Below are 23,102 nucleotides of genomic sequence, written 5' to 3'. Positions count from 1 at the left end.
GATGGTATAAAATACAGTATATACATTTGGGGATGAGTAATGCAAAATATGTAAACATTATTAAAGTGGCATTATTAAAGTGACTAGTGATCTATTTTTTAAAGTGGCCAATGATTTCAACTCTGTATGTAGGCTCTGCCTCTCCGAGTTAGTGATGGCTGTTTAGCAGTCTGATGGCCTTGAGATAGAAGCTGTTTTTCAATCTCTCGGTCCTAGCTTTGATGTACCTGTACTGCCCTCGCCTTCTGGATGATAGCGGTGTGAACAGGCAGTGGCTCGGGTGGTTGTTGTGCTTGATGACCTTTTTGGTCTTCCTGTGACAACGGGTGCTGTAGGTGTCCTGGAGGGCAGGTAGTTTTGCAGACCGCACCACCCTCTGGAGAGCCCTGCGGTTGTGGGTGGGTGTAATCGCTACCAAAGGTGATTCTAACATGTATTGACTCAGGAGGTTGAATACTTTTCTAATCAAGATACAGTATATTAGTGTTTTATGTACCATAAATGTAAAAAAAAATATATAGACAATTTTCTTCACACTTGGACATTACAGGGTCGTTTGGGTAGATTGTTGAAAAAAAAAGACAATTTAATCCATTTGAATCCCACTTTGTTACACAACGAAATGTGTAAAAAGTAAAGGGGTGTGAATACTTTCTGAAGGCACTGTAGATTGTTAACGATACAAATGCATTATCTTAGCTTGTGTGTCCTCTGACTAGTGACTAATACAAGTTCTGCCATTCACTCTGCCAACACACCAGCTGTGTCTCTCTGCGCCTTGGATCTGACCCTTTATACTGAATAATTATTTAAGTTCAATAGACCGTTACTCAAGCCAGGCTGAGACACTCTACATATGTCACATATCCATTTATCAGTGGGGAGTCACCAGCCTCTGTCATCACAGCTCCAATGGCCTCAGGGTGTTGGATGAACTAAATAGGATTATAATGCTACATATCAGTATGTTTTAGATCCAATAAACACGCTATGCGTAACACACTCAGGACATAATTCCAACGGGAAATAAAATGCGATGAAAAATCAACCACTTCTGTATTTTTGGTCATGTAATTCTAGGTTGTTTATGGGTCCAAGTAAAACACACACCCAATGCCTTACAAAATGAAAAGGGTCTTGAAATGCCAAGGCTGTAACCACAAATTGTATAGGTTTATTAGCCGTAACAGCCCTCTATACCTCTATAGTACCTCCATGGGTGATTTTCCATCCGTACAACCCGGCATGGCGTGTGGTCCACAGTTGCCACCTGCTTTCTCTTATCGCTACAGAAACCCCAATCAAAAGGCCACTTTTCCCCACAATACCTACAATGCCATGGTGGACCGTACTCAGAGCCAGAGTGCATGCTGGGAGTAAGCAGAGTAGTTGGGGGTTCTGTGTGGACCACTCTGCTTTGCAGACACTTGTCATTTTCAGAGCCTCTTGGCTCGGCTTGAACCTGGCTCTAATAGGGCTCTGTTCCTCCCAGGCCTGAATGGTGCCCCTGTTCCCTGGAGGAAGGTACTTAAACTCAAATGTCTCCAGCTGTGAGGGAACTGAATATGGACAATACCGACCCAGAGAGACCTGGTAATATCCACCATCCTCTGCCCTGGAACCAGAGTTTTATTGTGAGAATTCTAAATTTGAACTACTGGTCTCTAATTGACATGTGGCACCTGTTGCAGGTGGAACTGTTGCATGTAGCTGCTTTAAAACTTCTTTGGGCTAGGGGGCAGTATTTTGACATCCGGGTGAAAAACGTGCCCAAAGTAAACTGCCTGCTACTCAGGCACAGAAGCTAGGATATGCATATAATTGGTAGATTTGGATAGAAAACACCCTAAAGTTACTAAAACTGTTAAAAGTATGTCTGTGAGTATAACAGAACTTATTTGGCAGGTGAAACCCCGAGGACAAACCATCCAGGATTTTTTTTTTGAGGTGACAGTGTTTTCAATGGGCGTTCAATGTGTATCTAGATTTATAAGGCACTTGCTTGCAGTTCCTATCGCTTCCACTGGATGTCATCAGTCTTTAGAAATTGGTTGATGTTTTTCTTTAGAGAAATGAAGAAGTATGGCAGTTCAGAACAAGGGTCCAGCCTAGTGCACTCTAATGTTTTGATGCGTGCTCCAGGTCACGCACTTCACGTTGTTTTTATCCGGTATTGAACACCGTTTATCCCGTCTTAAATTTTATCAATTATTTACGTAAAAAAATACCTAAAGTTGTATTAGGAAAGTTGTTTCAAATGTTTGCACATCGTTTACAGGTAACTTATTAGATATTTTGTAGTCATGCTGGGCGAGTTGGAACCGGTGTTTTTCTGAATCAAACGCGCCAAATAAATGGACATTTTGGAGATATAATGACGGAATTAATCGAACAAAAGGACCATTTGTGATGTTTATGGGACATATTGGAGTGCCAACAAATGTAATTATTTTATTTTTTATTTCACCTTTATTTAACCAGGGAGGCAAGTTGAGAACAAGATTCTCATTTACAACTGTGACCTGGCCAAGATAAAGCAAAGCAGTGTGACACAGACAACAACACAGAGTTACACATGGAGTAAACAAACAAGCCTATAACACAATAAACAAGTCAATGATACAGTAGAAAAAAGAAAGTCTATATACAGTGTGTGCAAAAGGCATGAGGAGGTAGGCAATAAATAGGCCATAGGAGCAAATAATTACAATTTAGCAGATTAACACTGGAGTGATAAATGAGCATATGATGATGTGCATGAAGAGATACAGGTGTGCAAAAGAGCAGAAAAGTAAATAAAATAAAAACAGTAAGGGGATGAGGTAGGTAGATAGGGTGGGCAATGTACAGATGGACTATGTGCAGCTGCAGCGATCGGTTAGCTGCTGAGATAGCTGATGTTTAAAGTTGGTGAGGGAAATAAAAGTCTCCAACTTCAGCGATTTTTGCAATTCGTTCCAGTCACTGGCAGCAGAGAACTGGAATGAAAGGCGGCCAAATGAGGTGTTGGCTTTGGGGATGATCAGTGAGATATACCTGCTGGAACGTGTGCTACAGGTGAGTGTTGTTATCGTGACCAGTGAACTAAGATAAGGTGGAGCTTTACCTAGCATAGACTTATAGATGACCTGGAGCCAGTGGGTCTGGCGACGAATATGTAGCGAGGGCCAGCCGACTAGTGCATACAGGTCGCAGTGGTGGGTGGTATAAGGTGATTTGGTAACAAAACAGATGGCACTGTGATAGACTGCATCCAGTTTGCTGAGTAGAGAATTGGAAGCTATTTTGAAAATGACATTGCCGAAGTCGAGGATCGGTAGGATAGTCAGTTTTACTAGGGTAAGTTTGGCGGCGTGAGTGAAGGAGGCTTTGTTGCGAAATAGAAAGCCGATTCTAGATTTGATTTTGGATTGGAGATGTTTAATATGAGTCTGGAAGGAGAGTTTACAGTCTAGCCAGACACCTAGGTATTTGTAGTGGTCCACATATTCTAGGTCGGAACTGTCCAGGGTGGTGATGCTAGTCGGGCGGGCGGGTGTGGGCAGCGAACGGTTGAAAAGCATGCATTTGGTTTTACTAGTGTTTTAAGAGCAGTTGGAGGCCACGGAAGGAGTGTTGTATGGCATTGAAGCTTGTTTGGAGTTTAGTTAGCACAGTGTCCAAGGAAGGGCCAGAAGTATACAGAATGGTGTCGTAGAGGTGGATCAGGGAATCGCCTGCAGCAAGAGTGACATCATTGATATATACAGAGAAAAGAGTCGGCCCGAGAATTGAACACTGTGGTACCCCCATAGAGACTGCCATAGCGCCGGACAACATGCCCTCCGATTTGACACACTGAACTCTGTCTGCAAAGTAGTTGGTGAACCAGGCGAGGCAGTCGTTAGAAAAACCAAGGCTATTGAGTCTTCCGATAAGAATACGGTGATTGACAGAGTCAAAAGCCTTGGCCAGGTCGATGAAGACGGCTGCACAGTACTGTCTTTTATCGATGGCGGTTAAGATATAATTTAGTACCTTGAGCGTGGCTGAGGTGCACCCGTGACCGGCTCGGAAACCGGATTGCACAGCGGAGAAGGTACGGTGGGATTCGAAATGGTCAGTGATCTGTTTATTAACTTGGCTTTCGAAGACGTTGGATAGGCAGGGCAGGATGGAAATAGGTCTGTAACAGTTTGGGTCTAGGGTGTCACCCCCTTTGAAGAGGGGGATGACCGCGGCAGCTTTACAATCTTTAGGGATCTCGGACGATAAGATAGAGAGGTTGAACAGACTGGTAATAGGGGTTGCAACAATGGCAGCGGATAGTTTTAGAAAGAGAAGGTCCAGATTGTCTAACCCAGCTGATTTGTACGGGTCCAGGTTTTGCAACTCTTTCAGAACATCTGCTCTCTGGATTTGGGTGAAGGAGAAGCTGGGAGGCTTGGGCGAGTAGCTGCGGGGGGGGGGGGAGCTGTTGGCCGGGGTTGGAGTAGCCAGGAGGAAGGCATGGCCAGCCGTTGAGAAATGCTTATTGAAATTTTCGATTATCATGGATTTATTGGTGGTGACCGGGTTACCTAGCCTCAGTGCAGTGGGCAGCTGGGAGGAGGTGCTCTTGTTCTCCATGGACTTTACAGTGTCCCAAAACTTTTTGGAGTTAGAGCTACAGGATGCAAATTTCTGCTTGAAAAAGCTAGCCTTTGCTTTCCTGACTGACTGCGTGTATTGGTTCCTGACTTCTCTGAACAGTTGCATATCACGGGGACTATTCGATGCTATTGCAGTCCGCCAGAGGATGTTTTTGTGCTGGTCAAGGGCAGTCAGGTCTGGAGTGAACCAAGGGCTATATCTGTTCTTAGTTCTGCATTTTCTGAACGGGGCATGCTTATCTAACATGGTGAGGAAATTACTTTTAAAGAATGACCAGACATCCTCGACTAACGGGATGAGGTCAATATCCTTCCAGGATACCCGGGCCAGGTCGATTAGAAAGGCCTGCTCACAGAAGTGTTTTAGGGAGCGTTTGACAGTGATGAGGGGTGGTCATTTGACCGCGGACCCATAGCGGATACAGGCAATGAGGCAGTGATCGCTGAGATCCTGATTGAAAACAGCGGAGGTGTATGTGGAGGGCAAGTTGGTCAGGAAAATGTCTATGAGGGTGCCCATGTTTACGGATTTGGGGTTGTACCTGGTGGGTTCCTTGATGATTTGTGTGAGATTGAGGGCATCTAGCTTAAATTGTAGGACTGCCGGGGTGTTAAGCATATCCCAGTTTAGGTCACCTAACAGAACAAACTCTGAGGCTAGATGGGGGGTGATCAATTCACAAATGGTGTCCAGGGCACAGCTGGGAGCGGAGGGGGGTCGATAGCAGGCGGCAACAGTGAGAGACTTATTTCTGGAGAGATTAATTTTTAAAATTAGAAGTTCGAATTGTTTGGGTATAGACCTGGAAAGTATGACAGAACTTTGCAGGCTATCTCTGCAGTAGATTGAAACTCCTCCCCCTTTGGCAGTTCTATCTTGACGAAAAATCTTGTAGTTGGGTATGGAAATCTCAGAATTTTTGGTGGCCTTCCTAAGCCAGGATTCAGACACGGCAAGGACATCAGGGTTGGCGGGTGTGCTAAAGCAGTGAGTAAAACGAACTTAGGGAGGAGGCTTCTGATGTTGACATGCATGAAATCAAGGCTTTTTCGATCACAGAAGTCAACAAATGAGGGTGCCTGGGGACATGCAGGGTGGTTAACTACACACACAGCCTGAGTTCACGGCTGGGGCCGACAGATAAACAAATAATAAACAGAATGGAGTACCGTGATTAATGGACAGTTCAGCAGGCATCAGCTATGTAGCCAAGTGATCATAGGGTCCAGGGGGCAGCGGTAGATGGAACAGGGAGGCCGCAGAGTAGTCGCTACCATGCTAGCACGCGGGCGACACGGCGCTTAAAGTTAGTAGCTCAGGGCTAGTAGAAGCGTCTGCTCCGACGTCCGACGGAGGCCGGTTGGAGGCACAGCGGATGGAGTATTTGTCGGCAGACCAGTCGTGATGGTGCGGCGGGGCACCGTGTCGACAAAGGATCCAAGCCAGATGGCGAAAGAGGTATTGTAGATGTAGTAATTTAGTTTGCTAGCTGGGGGATGCGCCTGGCTCACGGCTAACTGGTGCTAGCTTCAGGGCATGGGGCGTTAGCCACTATAACCACTCGGTAGCAGCGGTGATCCGGTGCCAAGGTCCAGAGCTTACGGCAAGGATCCGGTGGAGTAGTGGGTTCTAGCCGTGTTTGGGTGAATAACTGAGTAGGCCGGGAGGTGGGCCTCAGGGATAGCTTCGGTACTGAGTAACTCGGTGGGTGCTAGCTTGCTGTGAAGATCAGGAGAAATGGTCCAGGGATTACGGCAGGAATCTGGCGTTGTAGTGGAGAGACAGTCCGATACTGGTAGGCTGGCGAGTATTATCCAAGCTAAAAAAAAGGGCTGGTATCTGGGCAGAAGGTAAAGGCCGCTAGCAGTGGCTAACAATGACTAAATAGCTTGTAACTAAATTAGCTGGTTAGCTTCTGATGGCTAGGTGGCTCTTGCTATAAAGTCTAAAAAGAAAAAATTGTAGCGGTTCTGTATCACATTGGGTGAGGCAGGTTACCGGAAGGTATAATTGAGTTAAAATGGAAAAGAGATTGAAAATAAAAATTGAAATATATACAAAAAAGGACGAAAAATACAAAAGTCCACGAGAGGATGAACAAAACACATCTGCACTGCTACGCCATCTTGGAACAAAGGTAAGGCATGAATTAAATTGTTATTTTTTACTTTTGTGTTGTGCCTGGCGGGTTGAAGTCTGATTTTCATGTGTTGGTATGCTGGGCGCTGTCCTAAGATAATCGCATGGTTTGCTTTCGCCGTAAAGCCTTTTTGAAATCTGACACGGTGGCTAGACTAACGAGAAGTTTTAATTTGGTGTGTTGCACTTGTGAATGTATGAAAGTTAAATATTTGTTATAATTTCTTTTGAATTTGGCGCTCTGCCATTTCACTGGATGTGTCAAATCGATCCCGTTAACTGGATTTGAGCCCAAAGTTTTAAGGTTGTTCTGTTTGGGTCCTGCTGGTCTCTGGGATGGAGTTTTGTTATGGCTATTCTTATTCACTTTCAGGTCAGGTGGTTACAGTACAGTATGTATTAACCAATGGCAGCAGCTTCCCAGACAGTTGATTAATCCATGCTGGCGATGCTGTTAGTCACTTTACTCTTGGGTTAATGTAATAACACTACAAACACAATGAGGATGTGTAACACAACACTAGGCATGATTACATGGCTTTACTAAAACCTGATGTTGTGTCCCAAATGCCACCCTATTCCCTATATAGTGCACTACTTTTGACCAGGGCACATGGTCAAAGGATGCCATTTGGGACACAGCCTGTATGAGGCACACTAGGCCTGTTCATGAGCACGTCTATCTGTTTAATAGACTGACACTGTCCTACCCATTACAGTACCATCACGTCTGGCTTTGATGATTACTCCATAGCAAGAGCCTTTACTAGATCTAATAATGGACATTGTCTAATGTCAACACTAAAACACCTGTGTCAAACAACCGACTGACCGATGTGGTTTTCAGTCTGGACCGTGACCAGTTTAATCCGGTGTGTTAGTGCTGGGCTGTAACAAAAACCTTCCCACTCAATAGCTCTCCAGGACAGGAGACAGATGAAGACCCCTGATCTTATAGTAAGGCATTACGTGAGTATTACAGATACATTAGGAGATGTATTGCCATCCAACCACTGGATTAGTCTAAACAAAGAGATGTTATACTGATGAGTTAGAACCCGGGGCAGCAGTGTTGTGAGAAGAGGTGTGATACTGATGAGTTAGAACCCGGGGCAGCAGTGTTGTGAGAAGAGGTGTGATGCTGATGAGTTAGAACCCGGGGCAGCAGTGTTATGAGAAGAGGTGTGATGCTGATGAGTTAGAACCCGGGGCAGCAGTGTTGTGAGAAGAGGTGTGATGCTGATGAGTTAGAACCCGGGGCAGCAGTGTTATGAGAAGAGGTGTGATGCTGATGAGTTAGAACCCGGGGCAGCAGTATCGTGAGAAGAGGTGTGATACCGATGAGTTAGAACCCGGGGCAGCAGTGTTGTGAGAAGAGGTGTGATACCGATGAGTTAGAACCCGGGGCAGCAGTATCGTGAGAAGAGGTGTGATACCGATGAGTTAGAACCCGGGGCAGCAGTGTTATGAGAAGAGGTGTGATGCTGATGAGTTAGAACCCGGGGCAGCAGTATCGTGAGAAGAGGTGTGATACCGATGAGTTAGAACCCGGGGCAGCAGTATCGTGAGAAGAGGTGTGATACTGATGAGTTAGAACCAGGGGCAGCAGTGTCATGAGAAGAGGTGTGATACTGATGAGTTAGAACCAGGGGCAGCAGTATCGTGAGAAGAGGTGTGATACTGATGAGTTAGAACCAGGGGCAGCAGTGTCGTGAGAAGAGGTGTGATACTGATGAGTTAGAACCCGGGGCAGCAGTGTTGTGAGAAGAGGTGTGATACTGATGAGTTAGAACCAGGGGCAGCAGTGTCATGAGAAGAGGTGTGATACTGATGAGTTAGAACCCGGGGCAGCAGTGTTGTGAGAAGAGGTGTGATACTGATGAGTTAGAACCAGGGGCAGCAGTGTCATGAGAAGAGGTGTGATACTGATGAGTTAGAACCCGGGGCAGCAGTGTTATGAGAAGAGGTGTGATACTGATGAGTTAGAACCCGGGGCAGCAGTGTTGTGAGAAGAGGTGTGATACTGATGAGTTAGAACCAGGGGCAGCAGTGTCATGAGAAGAGGTGTGATACTGATGAGTTAGAACCCGGGGCAGCAGTATCGTGAGAAGAGGTGTGATACTGATGAGTTAGAACCAGGGGCAGCAGTGTCATGAGAAGAGGTGTGATACTGATGAGTTAGAACCAGGGGCAGCAGTATCGTGAGAAGAGGTGTGATACTGATGAGTTAGAACCAGGGGCAGCAGTGTCGTGAGAAGAGGTGTGATACTGATGAGTTAGAACCCGGGGCAGCAGTGTCGTGAGAAGAGGTGTGATACTGATGAGTTAGAACCAGGGGCAGCAGTGTCATGAGAAGAGGTGTGATACTGATGAGTTAGAACCCGGGGCAGCAGTGTTGTGAGAAGAGGTGTGATACTGATGAGTTAGAACCAGGGGCAGCAGTGTCATGAGAAGAGGTGTGATACTGATGAGTTAGAACCCGGGGCAGCAGTGTTATGAGAAGAGGTGTGATACTGATGAGTTAGAACCCGGGGCAGCAGTGTTGTGAGAAGAGGTGTGATACTGATGAGTTAGAACCAGGGGCAGCAGTGTCGTGAGAAGAGGTGTGATACTGATGAGTTAGAACCCGGGGCAGCAGTGTTGTGAGAAGAGGTGTGATACTGATGAGTTAGAACCAGGGGCAGCAGTGTCATGAGAAGAGGTGTGATACTGATGAGTTAGAACCCGGGGCAGCAGTGTTGTGAGAAGAGGTGTGATACTGATGAGTTAGAACCAGGGGCAGCAGTGTCATGAGAAGAGGTGTGATACTGATGAGTTAGAACCCGGGGCAGCAGTGTTATGAGAAGAGGTGTGATACTGATGAGTTAGAACCCGGGGCAGCAGTGTTGTGAGAAGAGGTGTGATACTGATGAGTTAGAACCAGGGGCAGCAGTGTCATGAGAAGAGGTGTGATGCTGATGAGTTAGAACCCGGGGCAGCAGTATCGTGAGAAGAGGTGTGATACTGATGAGTTAGAACCCGGGGCAGCAGTATCGTGAGAAGAGGTGTGATACTGATGAGTTAGAACCAGGGGCAGCAGTGTTATGAGAAGAGGTGTGATACTGATGAGTTAGAACCCGGGGCAGCAGTGTTATGAGAAACACATACTGCAGTTCTCAGCTGTTCAGGGACTTAGGAATACCAAAGGTACTACATCAATTTGAAAGCACAGGTAGGAAAATGTTGCAGAGTGGACAATGACGTGTGGCTCCAAAAATGTTTATGCCATAACAGGCAATAAAGTGTCTGACACACTAGTAATGGTATTAGTGCTGGAAGTAGCAGTGTTGGTTATTACAGAGTCTTGGTTTGATTGTCAGTATTATCTTTAGTTGATAAAAAAGTAATTCCATTGAAGATGTTAGTGGAATTTGTGATATGGCTGGAGTCAGTGTATTCATGAGTGCACACCGTAGCAAACCTGTAGCAAAATGTTTTGCAACGAAAACGAGTGTTTGTTATTGGAAAAGTGTAGGTTAGTCATTTTATTTTTCGTCACGTTTTCTTTCGGTTAGTTCTTAATGTATACACCTCTGGTACATGGCCACAGCTTCTCCACAGAGACATACGTTTCCTGTGGTGTGCTCCTGACAGCTACCTCTCTGTTCTTAATCCATTCTGAGGAGCTTAACTTTGTGTGTGCGTGTGTGTGTGCGTGCGTGCGCCTGAGAGAGACATATGGAAAGAAAGAGAGAGAAAGAAACGGAGAGAGAAAAAGACAAGTGTGTATGAAAGAGAGCGAGAGACAGAGAGATGGGAGATAGAGTATATGAGAAAAAGAGAGACAGCGCAAGATATATATATATATATATGAGAGAGAGAGAGAGACTTCACTTGCTTTGGCAATCATAACATATGTTTCCCATGCCAATAAAGCCTTTCAATTGAAATTGAATTGAATTGAGAGGGAGAGCGAGTGAGTGAGGAAAGAAAGAGGCTAGACAGAGTGCATGGGAGATAAAGAGAAAGAAAGAGACACACAGACACACAAAAGAAACAGTCCCTGTACAGTACAGTTCCTATCTGACGGTGGTTGTCTGTTTCGACCCCTGTACAGTACAGTTCCTATCTGACGGTGGTTGTCTGTTTCGACCCCTGTACAGTACAGTTCCTATCTGACGGTGGTTGTCTGTTTCGACCCCTGTACAGTACAGTTCCTATCTGACGGTGGTTGTCTGTTTCGACCCCTGTACAGTACAGTTCCTATCTGACGGTGGTTGTCTGTTTCGACCCCTGTACAGTACAGTTCCTATCTGACGGTGGTTGTCTGTTTCGACCCCTGTACAGTACAGTTCCTATCTGACGGTGGTTGTCTGTTTCGACCCCTGTACAGTACAGTTCCTATCTGACGGTGGTTGTCTGTTTCGACCCCTGTACAGTACAGTTCCTATCTGACGGTGGTTGTCTGTTTCAGCACCGTGGACAGCATCTGACTGCTGCTCTCTCTCTAGGAATCCCATCACTACCGCAGATTTAAACTACAGTCTATTGGTGGCTACACACATCCTACCAGACGCCATGGCAACACTTCCTGCTCCAGACTGATACGTGCCACCGTTTCTTATCACATTACATGGAAACAGCGGGACAGGCAACCGAATGGAGAGATGAGAGAGGAGCTATCCAATCATGTGTCAGCGCTGTCACCGCCCGTCCCGTTCCAAAGAGAGGGCTTTAAAGCATTGCGAGACGAAGGATAATTAGCATTTTTAACTCTGATCAGTTTAAAATGTCAGCTTTACACAAGTACATGTATATTATAGAAAGGCTCATAGTTCTCTTTCTCTGTGTGTGTGTTTGTGTGTGTGTGTGTGTGTGTGCGTGTCAGAGAGAGAAAGAGAGAGAGAGTGTGTCTGTGTGAGGCTTCGCCAGCTCTTATGTGATGTGAGTTGATCAGAGAGCTGAGAGGCCTGGAGAGTGAGGGGCTTAGACAGTGTTGTGAGGGCTGAGAGGCCTGGGGAGTGAGGGCGTTAGACGGTGTTGTCTAAGACTATAATCGGCCACTGCAGCTCCACTTTGGGCTCACAGGGTCACAGCTAGTGTGTGTGTGCGCGCGTGTGAATAACAGCAGGAGGTCATTATGGGTAATTGTCCAAACTCTCAGAACTACTGACATAACCTCATTAAGACACACCAGTGTCAACCAGTATTGAGGAAAAGAAATACTGGTCTTGGTGCTGTAAAATGCAAGAGATCCATTTAGTGCATACAGTACATCTGATGTGTGACCTCCAGTTCATTTACTCCAGTGAATACAGGAAGGTCTTAGAAACATACCAGGTGCTACTACAGTAATATCAAGATTAACAGGAGACACTCATTACTTTCATTCTTAAGGGGTTCTGGTCTGGTTCCACAGTACACTAAGTACCTATGCTGTACTGTAACTGGTTCTGTGGATCACTCACCTTCAGCTTCTTGACGTTGACACAGGGGTCGTTGGAGAAGCTCTCAGTGTCAGCGATCTGGATGTCCGCCTTTTCCAGCTCATTGGTCAAGTCATTCCTCACCTGGGAGAGACAGATAAAGGGAGAGAGATGGGGAGAGAGATGGGGAGAGAGATGGGGAGAGAGAGAGAGAGAGAGAGAGAGAGAGAGAGAGGGAGAGGGAGAGAGAGAGAGAGAGAGGGAGAGAGAGAGAGAGAGAGAGAGAGATGGAGAGAGAGAGAGAGATGGAGAGAGATGGAGAGAGAGAGAGAGAGAGATGGAGAGAGAGATGGAGAGAGAGATAGAGAGAGAGAGAGAGGGAGAGAGAGAGAGAGAGATGGAGAGAGAGAGAGATGGAGAGAGAGAGAGATGGAGAGAGAGAGAGAGAGATGGAGAGAGAGAAAGAGAGAGATGAGAGATGGAGAGAGAGATAGAGAGAGAGAGAGAGCGAGAGAGAGATGGAGAGAGAGAGAGAGAGAGAGAGATGAGAGAGAGAGAGAGAGAGAGAGAGAGCGAGAGAGGGGGATAATGATTCATCATGTCATTTCACGTCTTATTTATATAGTGCTTTTTAAAGATATATTTGGGACAAAGTGCTTACTAACAGCAATGCGGGCCTAAACCCCAAAGAGGGCGAACAGAGGCGATAGACAGTGGCAAGCAATAACACCTTGGGTAGGAAGAAACCTTGAGAGTACCCTAGACCAGACAGTAGGTTAGAGGGGATACTAGCTGGGGATATCCACCCAGACATACAGTAAGGTCTAATTGCACTGTTCTCCACTGTTCTCTGATTAACTTTGTGAAGACGGTGTATGTATCCCAAATGGCACCCTATTCTTATATTGTGCACTTCTTTTGTCCTGGTCAAAACTAGTAAACTACATAGGGAATAGGATGCCAGCCCGGAAGCATGCCTGCCTGTGGACAACCTCCAGTGGACCCTGCACCCCTACTGAGATTTGGACAGACATCAGTTATTTCTCCATTCATTTAGGCTCAGTATCCCCCCCCCCCAGCTGAAACCATTTAGTCTCAGTACCCCCCCCCCCCCAGCTGAAACCATTTAGTCTCAGTATCCCCCCCCAGCTGAAACCATTTAGTCTCAGTATCCCCCCCCCCAGCTGAAACCATTTAGTCTCAGTATCCCCCCCGGCTGAAACCATTTAGTCTCAGTATCCCCCCCCAGCTGAAACCATTTAGTCTCAGTACACCCCCCCAGCTGAAACCATTTAGTCACAGTATCCCCCCCCCCCCCCCCCCAGCTGAAACCATTTAGGCTCAGTATCCCGCCCCAGCTGAAACCATTTAGTCTCAGTATCCCCCCCCAGCTGAAACCATTTAGTCTCAGTACCCCCCCCAGCTGAAACCATTTAGTCTCAGTATCCCCCCCCAGCTGAAACCATTTAGTCTCAGTATCCCCCACAGCTGAAACCATTTAGTCTCAGTATCCCCCCCCCAGCTGAAACCATTTAGTCTCAGTATCCCCCCCGGCTGAAACCATTTAGTCTCAGTATCCCCCCCCAGCTGAAACCATTTAGTCTCAGTATCCCCCCCAGCTGAAACCATTTAGTTTCAGTATCCCCCCAGCTGAAACCATTTAGTCTCAGTATCCCCCCCCAGCTGAAACCATTTAGTCTCAGTATCCCCCCCCCAGCTGAAACCATTTAGTCTCAGTATCCCCCCCCAGCTGAAACCATTTAGTCTCAGTATCCCCCCCCCAGCTGAAACCATTTAGTCTCAGTATCCCCCCCCCAGCTGAAACCATTTAGTCTCAGTATCCCCCCCAGCTGAAACCATTTAGTCTCAGTATCCCCCCCCAGCTGAAACCATTTAGTCTCAGTATCCCCCCCCCAGCTTAAACCATTTGTAATTGTCAATTAATACGTTAGAATGTAACTTAGGCTCAAGAAAAATGCCTCTTGGTTCCCGTTGAGTCTCAAGCACTCGATATTAAACCGATGAGGAAGTGAGCTCCATGTGTTTCTTAGCTAATGTTGCTGAGCTAATGTTGACTTAACCCCGGGAGAGTAGTGGTCTTTTAGGGACTCTGGGGGAAAACATGCATCTGTTACTGCTGAATGCAGCATGAGGCAGACACAGTAGGGTACAGAAAGATATTTGCTTAGGAGGTCATGTATACTGAAAAGTGTGTCTCATTGTAGACCCAGGTGTGTATGAGTGAAAAGAGTCAAAAGGAACAGAAAATTCATCATCCCAATTAGGATCTGGACAGAAATACTTTAATCAGGTATAGAACCCATTGCCCTCTATGGTTGTGAAGTCTGGGGTCCGCTCACAAACCAAGAATTCACAAAATGGGACAAACACCAAATTGAGACTATGCATGCAGGATTCTGCAAAAACATCCTCTGTGTTCAACGTAAAACACCAAATAATGCATGCAGAGCAGAATTAGGACGATACGCGCTAATGATCAAAATCCTGAAAAAGAGCCGTTAAATTCTACAACCACCTAAAAGGAAGCGATTCCCAAACCTTCCATAACAAAGCCATCATCTACAGAGAGATGAACCTGGAGAAGAGTCCCCTAAGCAAGCTGGTCCTGGGGCTCTGTTCACAAACACAAACACAAACAGACCCCACAGAGCCCCAGGACAGCAACACAATTAGACACAACCAAATCATGAGAAATCAAAAAGATCATTACTTGACACATTGGAAAGAATTAACAAAAAAATTGAGCAAACTGGAATGTTATTTGGCCCTAAACAGAGAGCACACAGTGGCAGAATACCTGACCATTGCGACTGACTCAAAACTAAGGAAAGCTCTGACTATGTACAGACTCAGTAAGCATAGCCTTGCTATTGAGAGAGGCCGCTGTAGGCAGACCTGGTTCTCAAGAGAAGACAGGCTATGTGCACACTGCCCACAAAATGAGGTGGAAACCGAGCTGCACTTCCTAACCTCCTGCCAAATGTATGACCATATTAGAGACACATTTCCCTCAGATTACACAGACCCACAAGGAGTTCGAAAACAAATGCAATTTCGATAAACTCCCATATCTATTGGGTGAAATACCACAGTGTGCCATCACAGCAGCAATATTTGTGACCTGTTGCCACAAGAAAAGGTCAACCAGTGAAGAACAAACACCATTGTAAATACAACCCATATTTATGTTTATTTATTTTCTCTTTAGTACTTCAACTATCTGTACATTTTTACAACACTAGCCATAATATAACATTTTATATTATTTTAAAACATTTATGAGTGTAATGTTTATTGTTATGTTTACATTGCCAAAGCAAGTGCAATTTAAAATAAACAAACGTGAAATAAACAATTAGAAATTATGTTTCCCATTCCAATAAAGCCCTTTGAATTGAGAGAGAGAGAGAGAGAGAGAGAGAGAGAGAGAGAGAGAGAGAGAGAACCCACGGGGGGGCGGGACCTCTTAAAGTGAAGATTTAAGCAGAGGGGCTGCAGGGCTCCAGTGCTGCAGAGAGGAGGTCTGCAGCAGAAGGCTGACCAGCCGTCGAGGCGAGAGGGGATCTCCATAGGGTTAGGAGGGTTAGACCCAGCCCTGGAGTGGGGGGGGGGGGGTTACAGTATGATGTGATGAAAGTTAACCCTGCAGTGACCTGTCAAGTGAACCAGAATAGACACATAAACAGGAAGCATTGTGAGTCAGCTACAGGAAATGCTACAGTGTACTACAGCAATATCTAGGCATGTCAAATCAAATCTTATTAGCAGATGTTAATGTGAGTGTAGCGAAATGCTTGTGCTTCTAGTTCCGACCGTGCAGTAATATCTAACAAGTAATCTACCAATTCCACAACAACTACCGTGTACACACAAGTGTAAAGGGATGAATAAGAATATGAACATAAAAATATATGAATGAGCGATGGCCGAACGGCATAGGCAAGATGCAGTAGATGTTATAGAGTAAAGTGGCTAGTGGCTAGTGATACATTTATTACAGTGAGGGAAAAAAGTATTTGATTCCCTGCTGATTTTGTACGTTTGCCCACTGACAAAGAAATGATCAGTCTATAATTTTAATGGTAGGTTTATTTGAACAGTGAGAGACAGAATAACAACAAATAAATCCAGAAAAACGCATGTCAAAAATGTTATAAAATGATTTGCATTTTATTGAGGGAAATAAGTATTTGACCCCTCTGCAAAACATGACTTAGTACTTGGTGGCAAAACCCTTGTTGGCAATAAGAGTTCAGACGTTTCTTGTAGTTGGCCACCAGGTTTGCACACATCTCAGGAGGGATTTTGCCCCACTCCTTTTTGCAGATCTTCTCCAAGTCTGGCAACTCGAACCTTCAGCTCCCTCCACAGATTTTCTATAGGCCACTCCAGGACCTTAATGTGCTTCTTCTTGAGCCACTCCTTTGTTGCCTTCGCCGTGTGTTTTGGGTCATTGTCATGCTGGAATACACATTTTCAATGCCCTGGCTGAGGGAAGGAGGTTCTCACCCAAGATTTGACGGTACATGGCCTCGTCCATCATCCCTTTGATGCAGTGAAGTTGTCCTGTCCCCTTAGCAGAAAAACACCCCCAAAGCATAATGTTTCCACCTCCATGTTTGACGGTGGGGATGGTGTTCTTGGGGTCATAGGCAGCATTCCTCCTCCTCCAAACACGGCAAGTTGAATTGATGCCAAAGAGCTCCATTTTGGTCTCATCTGACCACAACACTTTCACCCAGTTGTCCTCTGAATCATTCAGATGTTCATTGGCAAACTTCAGACGGGCATGTATATGTGCTTTCTTGAGCAGGGGGACCTTGGTGGCGCTGCAGGATTTCAGTCCTTCACGGCGTAGTGTGTTACCAATTGTTTTCTTGGTGACTATGGTCCCAGCTGCCTTGAGATCATTGACAAGATCCTCCCGTGTAGTTCTGGGCTGATTCCTCACCGTTCTCATGATCATTGCAACTCCAGCCCCAGGCCGAGGGAGATTGATAGTTCTTTTGTGTTCCATTTGCAAATAATCGCACCAACTGTTGTCACCTTCTCAACAAGCAGCTTGGCGATGGTCTTGTAGCCCATTCCAGCCTTGTGTAGCTCTACAATCTTGTCCCTGACATCCTTGGAGAGCTCTTTGGTCTTGGCCATGGTGGAGTGTTTGGAATCTGATTGATTGATTGCTTCTGTAGACAGGTGTCTTTTATACAGGTAACAAGCTGAGATTAGGAACACTCCCTTTAAGAGTGTGCTCCTAATCTCAGCTCGTTACCTGTATAAAAGACACCTGGGAGCCAGAAATCTTTCTGATTGAGAGGGGGTCAAATACTTATTTCCCTCATTAAAATGCAAATCAATTTATAACATTTTTGACATGCGTTTTTCTGGATTTTTTTGTTGTTATTCTGTCTCTCACTGTTCAAATAAACCTACCATTAAAATGATAGACTGATCATTTCTTTGTCAGTGGGCAAACGTACAAAATCAGCAGGGGATCAAATACTTTTTTCCCTCACTGTACATACATTTTTCATTATTAAAGTGGCTAGAGATGAGTCAGTATGTTGGCAGCAGCCACTCAATGCTAGTGATGGCTGTTTAACAGTCTGATGGCCTTGAGATAGAAGCTGTTTTTCAGTCTCTCAGTCCCTGCTTTGATGCACCTGTACTGACCTTGCCTTCTGGATGATAGCGGGGTGAACAGGCAGTGGCTCAGGTAGTTGTTGTCCTTGATTATCTTTTTGGCCTTCCTGTGACATCGGGTGGTGTTGGTGTCCTGGAGGGCAAGTAGCAGCTGCCGTACCAGGCGGTGATACAGCCCGGCAGGATGCTCTTGATTGTGCATCTGTAAAAGTTTTAGTGTTTTTGGTGACAAGCCGAATTTCTTCAGCCTCCTGAGGTTGAAGAGGCGCTGCTGCGCCTTCTTCACCACGCTGTCTGTTTGGGTGGACCATTTCAGTTTGTCCATGATGTGTACGCCGAGGACCTTAAAACTTTCCACCTTCTCCACTACTGTCCCGTCGATGTGGATAGGGGCTGCTCCCTCTGCTGTTTCCTGAAGTCCACGATCATCTCCTTTGTTTTGTTGACATTGAGTGTGAGGTTATTTTCCTGACACCACACTTCGAGGGCCCTCACCTCCTCCCTGTAGGCCGTATCGTCGTTGTTGGTAATCAAGCCTACCACTGTAGTGTCGTCTGCAAACTTGATGATTGAGTTGGAGGCGTGCATGGCCATGCAGTCATGGGTGAACAGGGAGTACAGGACAGGGCTGAGAACGCACCCTTGTGGGGCCCCAGTGTTGGGGATCAGCGGGGTGGAGATGTTGCTACCTACCCTCACCACCTGGGGGCGGCCCATCAGGAAGTCCAGGACCCCGTTGCACAGGGCGGGGTCGAGACCCAGGATCTCGAGCTTAATGACGAGTTTGGAGGGTACTATGGTGTTAAATGCTAAGGTGAAAAAGGCTTTAAGAGTCATGTGGCGTCAGTCAGTCATTTTGTGTTTGGGGTGTGTCTGTGTGTTAATGCATATGTGTATCTGTGTACTTCATTTGTAAACAGCATATCTAGGACTTATTGCCCCCCTACCCTCTATTTATTGGGAAGCTACTATATAGTTGATGCATTGAGCCAACACAGTGGTAGGTAATGGACGTGAGGGGTAGATGATAATGTGAAGAGAAAGAGGTTTGCCTCCCTGTGCCATGTTGACACCCGTAGTGGGTCATCTTTCCGTGGACTATGGCTATGTTCCAAATGGCACCCTATTGCCTAATAAGTACTTTTCACCAGGGTCCATCAGGAAACCCATAAGGCTCTGGTCAAAAGAAGTGTACTACATACTGTAGGGAGTAGGGTGCCATTTAAGACGCAACCAGGGCACACTCATTCTCCCTGATTCATTCTCTTGGCCTCACAAACTCCTTGCTATAGCTCAACCACCAATTCCTCTATGCTCAATTCTCAACAGCTATGACAAAATGTACTGTTGAACTAAGCCGGTTCAATAAACCCACACGTAGGAACGTGCATAAGATCGTGCACATGCACACACACACACACACACACACACACACACACACACACACACACACACACACACACACACACACACACACACACACACACACACACACACACACACACACACACACACACACATACACTCACTCAAACACACAGACATTCTGTGGGGCCGCAGATGGATTTGTCCACTTCCATTGGGAATGGAAGGAACATGACATCTATCAAATGGAAAAGCTCTTAAGAGAGACAAGGGCTGCTCTTCTTGGAAACCGTCTGTCAGTGTATTCAATTGTCTTCTTGTTTATGTCTGATTTAGGCCCGTATGATCATTGACAGCATCAGAACACAATGTATTAGCTTGTCTGCTCCAAAGTATTGTTCCTGAAGAGCAAAACCAGCTTGTATTGATCCAATAACTTTGCCAAGATGTTGTCTACACATAGCAGAGCATTGAGCTAATGTTGGACAACCCCACATGAAAAAAATACTATAGAAAACTATGGTATAAGTACTATAGTATTCACTGAAGTGTTTTTGTGGATTTTACTGTAGTGTTTACTGTAGTATGCTGTAGTATTTACAGTTAACTATAGTATAAATTATAGTTAACTATAGGTACAATAGTAATGAATGTAGTTGTTTGCGGATTGTAGTATACTGTAAAGGAAAGGGGGATACCTAGTCAGCTGTACAACTGAAATGTGTCTTCTGTATTTAACCCAACCCCTCTGAATCACTGTAGTATTTACAATAGTGTTTTGGGATTGTAGTATACTGTAGTATTTACTTTAGTTTTTTTGCAGACTGTACTATACTGTATTATTTGCTGTAGAGTTTTGGGGATTGTAGTATACTGTAGTATGTACTATACTGTACTATACTGTAGTAGTTACTGAAGTATTTTTGCAGACTGCATTATACTGTTGTATTTACTGTAGTGTTTTTGCGTAAAGTACCATAATATTTACTAAAGTGTTTTTGTTTTATTATGTTTGACATAGAAATGGAGTCTTTCTCCTTCAGGAAACCTACTGGAAAAAATCCCCCCCCCAAAAAATCTTCCATAACCTGTAGGTAGGTAATTAGGTAGGTGGGTAGGTAGGTAGGTGGGTAGGTAGGTAGGTGGGTAGGTAGGTAGGTGAGCGGGTGGGTAGGTGGGTGGGTAGGTAGGTTTGACTGGGGTCTGAATGGTTAGCTTCTGCTCTTTTCTATAACCTGTAGTAGGTAGGTAGGACTGCAGTCTGAACAGATCGTTTCTTGTCTTTTCTATAACCTGTAAGGAACACAATATCTCAACTTGGCATGTAGGTTTCTCACTTATGGGTGGCACAAATTGTGAGATTTTACTGAGTTACAATTCATATAAGGAAATCAGTCAATTGAAATAAATTCATTAGGCCCTAATCTATCATTAGGCTCGAATCTACATGACTGGGAATACAGATATGCATCTGTTGGTGACAGGTACTTAAAACAAATGGTAGGGGCGTGGATCCGAAAACCAGTCAGTATCTGGTGTGACCACCATTTGTCTCTTGCAGCGTGACACATCTCCTTCGCATAGAGTTGATCAGGCTGTTGATTGTGGCCAGTGGAATGTTGTCCTAGTCCACTTCAATGGCTGTGTGAAGTTGCTGGATATTGGAGGGAACTGGATGTCTGGTGAGTATGCAGGCCATGGAAGAACTGGGACATTTTCTGCTTCCAGGAATTGTGCACAGATCCTTGCGACATGGGGCAGTGCATTATCATGCTGAAACATGAGGTGATGGCGGCAGATGAATGCCACGAAAATGGGCCTCAGGATCTCATCACGGTATCTCTGTGCATTCAAATTGCCATCGATAAAATGGAATTGTGTTCGATGTCCGTAGCTTATGCCTCCCCATACCATAACCCCATCGCCACCATGGGGCACTCTGTTCACAACGTTGACATCAGCCAACCGCTCACCCACATAACGCCATACACACTGTCTGCCATCTGCCCGGTAGAGTTGAAACCGGGATTCATCCATGAAGAGCACACTTCTCCAGTGTACCAGTGGCCATCGAAGGTGAGCAGAAGTCGGTTACGATGCCAAACATCAGTCTGGTCAAGACCCTGGTGAGGACGACGAGCATGCAGATGAGCTTCCCTGAGACGTTTTTTTTTTTACAGTTTGTGCAGAATTCTTTGTTGTTTTGTAAACCCTCAGTTTCATCAGTTATCTGGTTAACTGGTCTCAGACGATCCCGCAGGTGAAGAAGACAGATGTGGAGGTCCTGGGCTGGCCTGGTTACAGGTGGTCTGTGGGTGTGAGGCCGGTTGAACGTACTGCCAAATTCTCTAAAATAATGTTGGATGCGGCTTATGGTAGAGAAATTAACATTCAATTCTCTTGCAACAGCTCTGGGGGACATTCCTGCAGTCAGCATGCCAATTGCATGCTACCTCAAAACTTGAGACATCTGTGGCATTGTGCTATGTGACAAAACTACACATTTTATAGTGCACTTTCATTGTCCACAGCACAAGGTGCACCTGTGTAATGATTATGCTGTTTCATCAGCTTCTTGATATGTCACACCTGTCAGTTGGATGGATTATCTTGGCAAAGGAGAAATGCAGGGATGTAAACAAATTTGTGCAAAAAATGTGAAATAAATCATTTTTGGGGTGAGTATGGAAAATGTCTGGGATCTTTTATTTAAGCTAATGAAACATGGGACCAACACTTTACATGTTGCGTTTATATTTATGTTCAGTATAGATTCCCTTCGGTGTAAGTAAATATTATAATATTGTGTATTGTGAGAGGAAGAGAAAGAGAGAGGCCGATGGAAGGACAACATGTTTTTGAAGGAAAACAGCTACTTTACATTCACAAAAACCCATTAAAACCCAGAGACATATTTCTTTGTGAAGCCTCCAATTCAAACTCATTATCCCCATCAAACACACACAAAACCCCACCTAAGCCTTCTATACAAACAGAGACACAGTGTTCTCACACAGACAAGGTCATTACAGAACACCAGTGTGTCATTACAGAACACCAGTGTGTCATTACAGAACACCAGTGTGTCATTACAGAACACCAGTGTGTCATTACAGAACACCAGGGTGTCATTACAGAATACCAGTGTGTCATTACAGAACACCAGTGTGTCATTACAGAACACCAGTGTGTCATTACAGAACACCAGTGTGTCATTACAGAACACCAGTGTGTCATTACAGAACACCAGTGTGTGTTTTTGTATGTGAGTTTGTGTGTGCGTGCGTACACGTGTCTGTCTGTCTGACTGACTGTGTGTGTGTGTGTGCGCTCTCTCTCTCTATCTCTCTCACACACACAACACATACTTCTACACACAACACACACTTCTGCACACACGCAGTACAGAAGTAATCCAGGTAATGGCCCAAGTAACACCCAGCAGCATTGTGAAGGTGTCTGCTTCCTGTCATGAACCATCCTTACCATCAACCTCACAGACCCCATTCAGCCTGGCAGGCCTCACCTAAGATCACCCTCACAGACCCCACTCAGCCTGGCAGGCTGCACCTGAGATCAGCCTCCCAGACCCCATTCAGCCTGCCAGGCTGCACCTGAGATCAGCCTCCCAGACCCCATTCAGCCTGGCAGGCTGCACCTGAGATCAGCCTCCCAGACCCCATTCAGCCTGGCAGGCTGCACCTGAGATCAGCCTCCCAGACCCCATTCAGCCTGGCAGGCTGCACCTGAGATCCGTCCCAAATAGCACCCTGTTCCCTATGGGCCCTGGTAGAAAGTAGTGAACTATAAAGGGCATAGGGAGCCATTTGGGAAGCAGGCTCTGATGTCTCAACATGCCGTCTCACAGGGGGGGGGGGGGGGGGGGGGCTCCCTCTA

General features: G+C 45.6%; 1 protein-coding gene across 1 annotated transcript in view; it reads right to left on the bottom strand.

The window, feature by feature from the left end:
• Positions 1-23,102, bottom strand: part of LOC106588960 (gamma-aminobutyric acid type B receptor subunit 2) — a 471,406-nt gene that overhangs the window by 171,544 nt on the left and 276,760 nt on the right. The window contains exon 4 of the mRNA XM_014178545.3: positions 12,219-12,320. Within this exon, the coding sequence (XP_014034020.3) occupies positions 12,219-12,320 (102 nt within the window). The remainder of the gene's footprint in view (positions 1-12,218; positions 12,321-23,102) is intronic.

The sequence above is a fragment of the Salmo salar genome, chromosome 27 (genome assembly GCF_965601325.2).
Source record: "Salmo salar chromosome 27, fSalSal1, whole genome shotgun sequence".
In the NCBI taxonomy this organism is placed as follows: domain Eukaryota; kingdom Metazoa; phylum Chordata; class Actinopteri; order Salmoniformes; family Salmonidae; genus Salmo; species Salmo salar.
The sequence above is the reverse complement of the archived record's forward strand: the minus strand, read 5'-3'. Positions and strand labels throughout refer to the sequence as shown.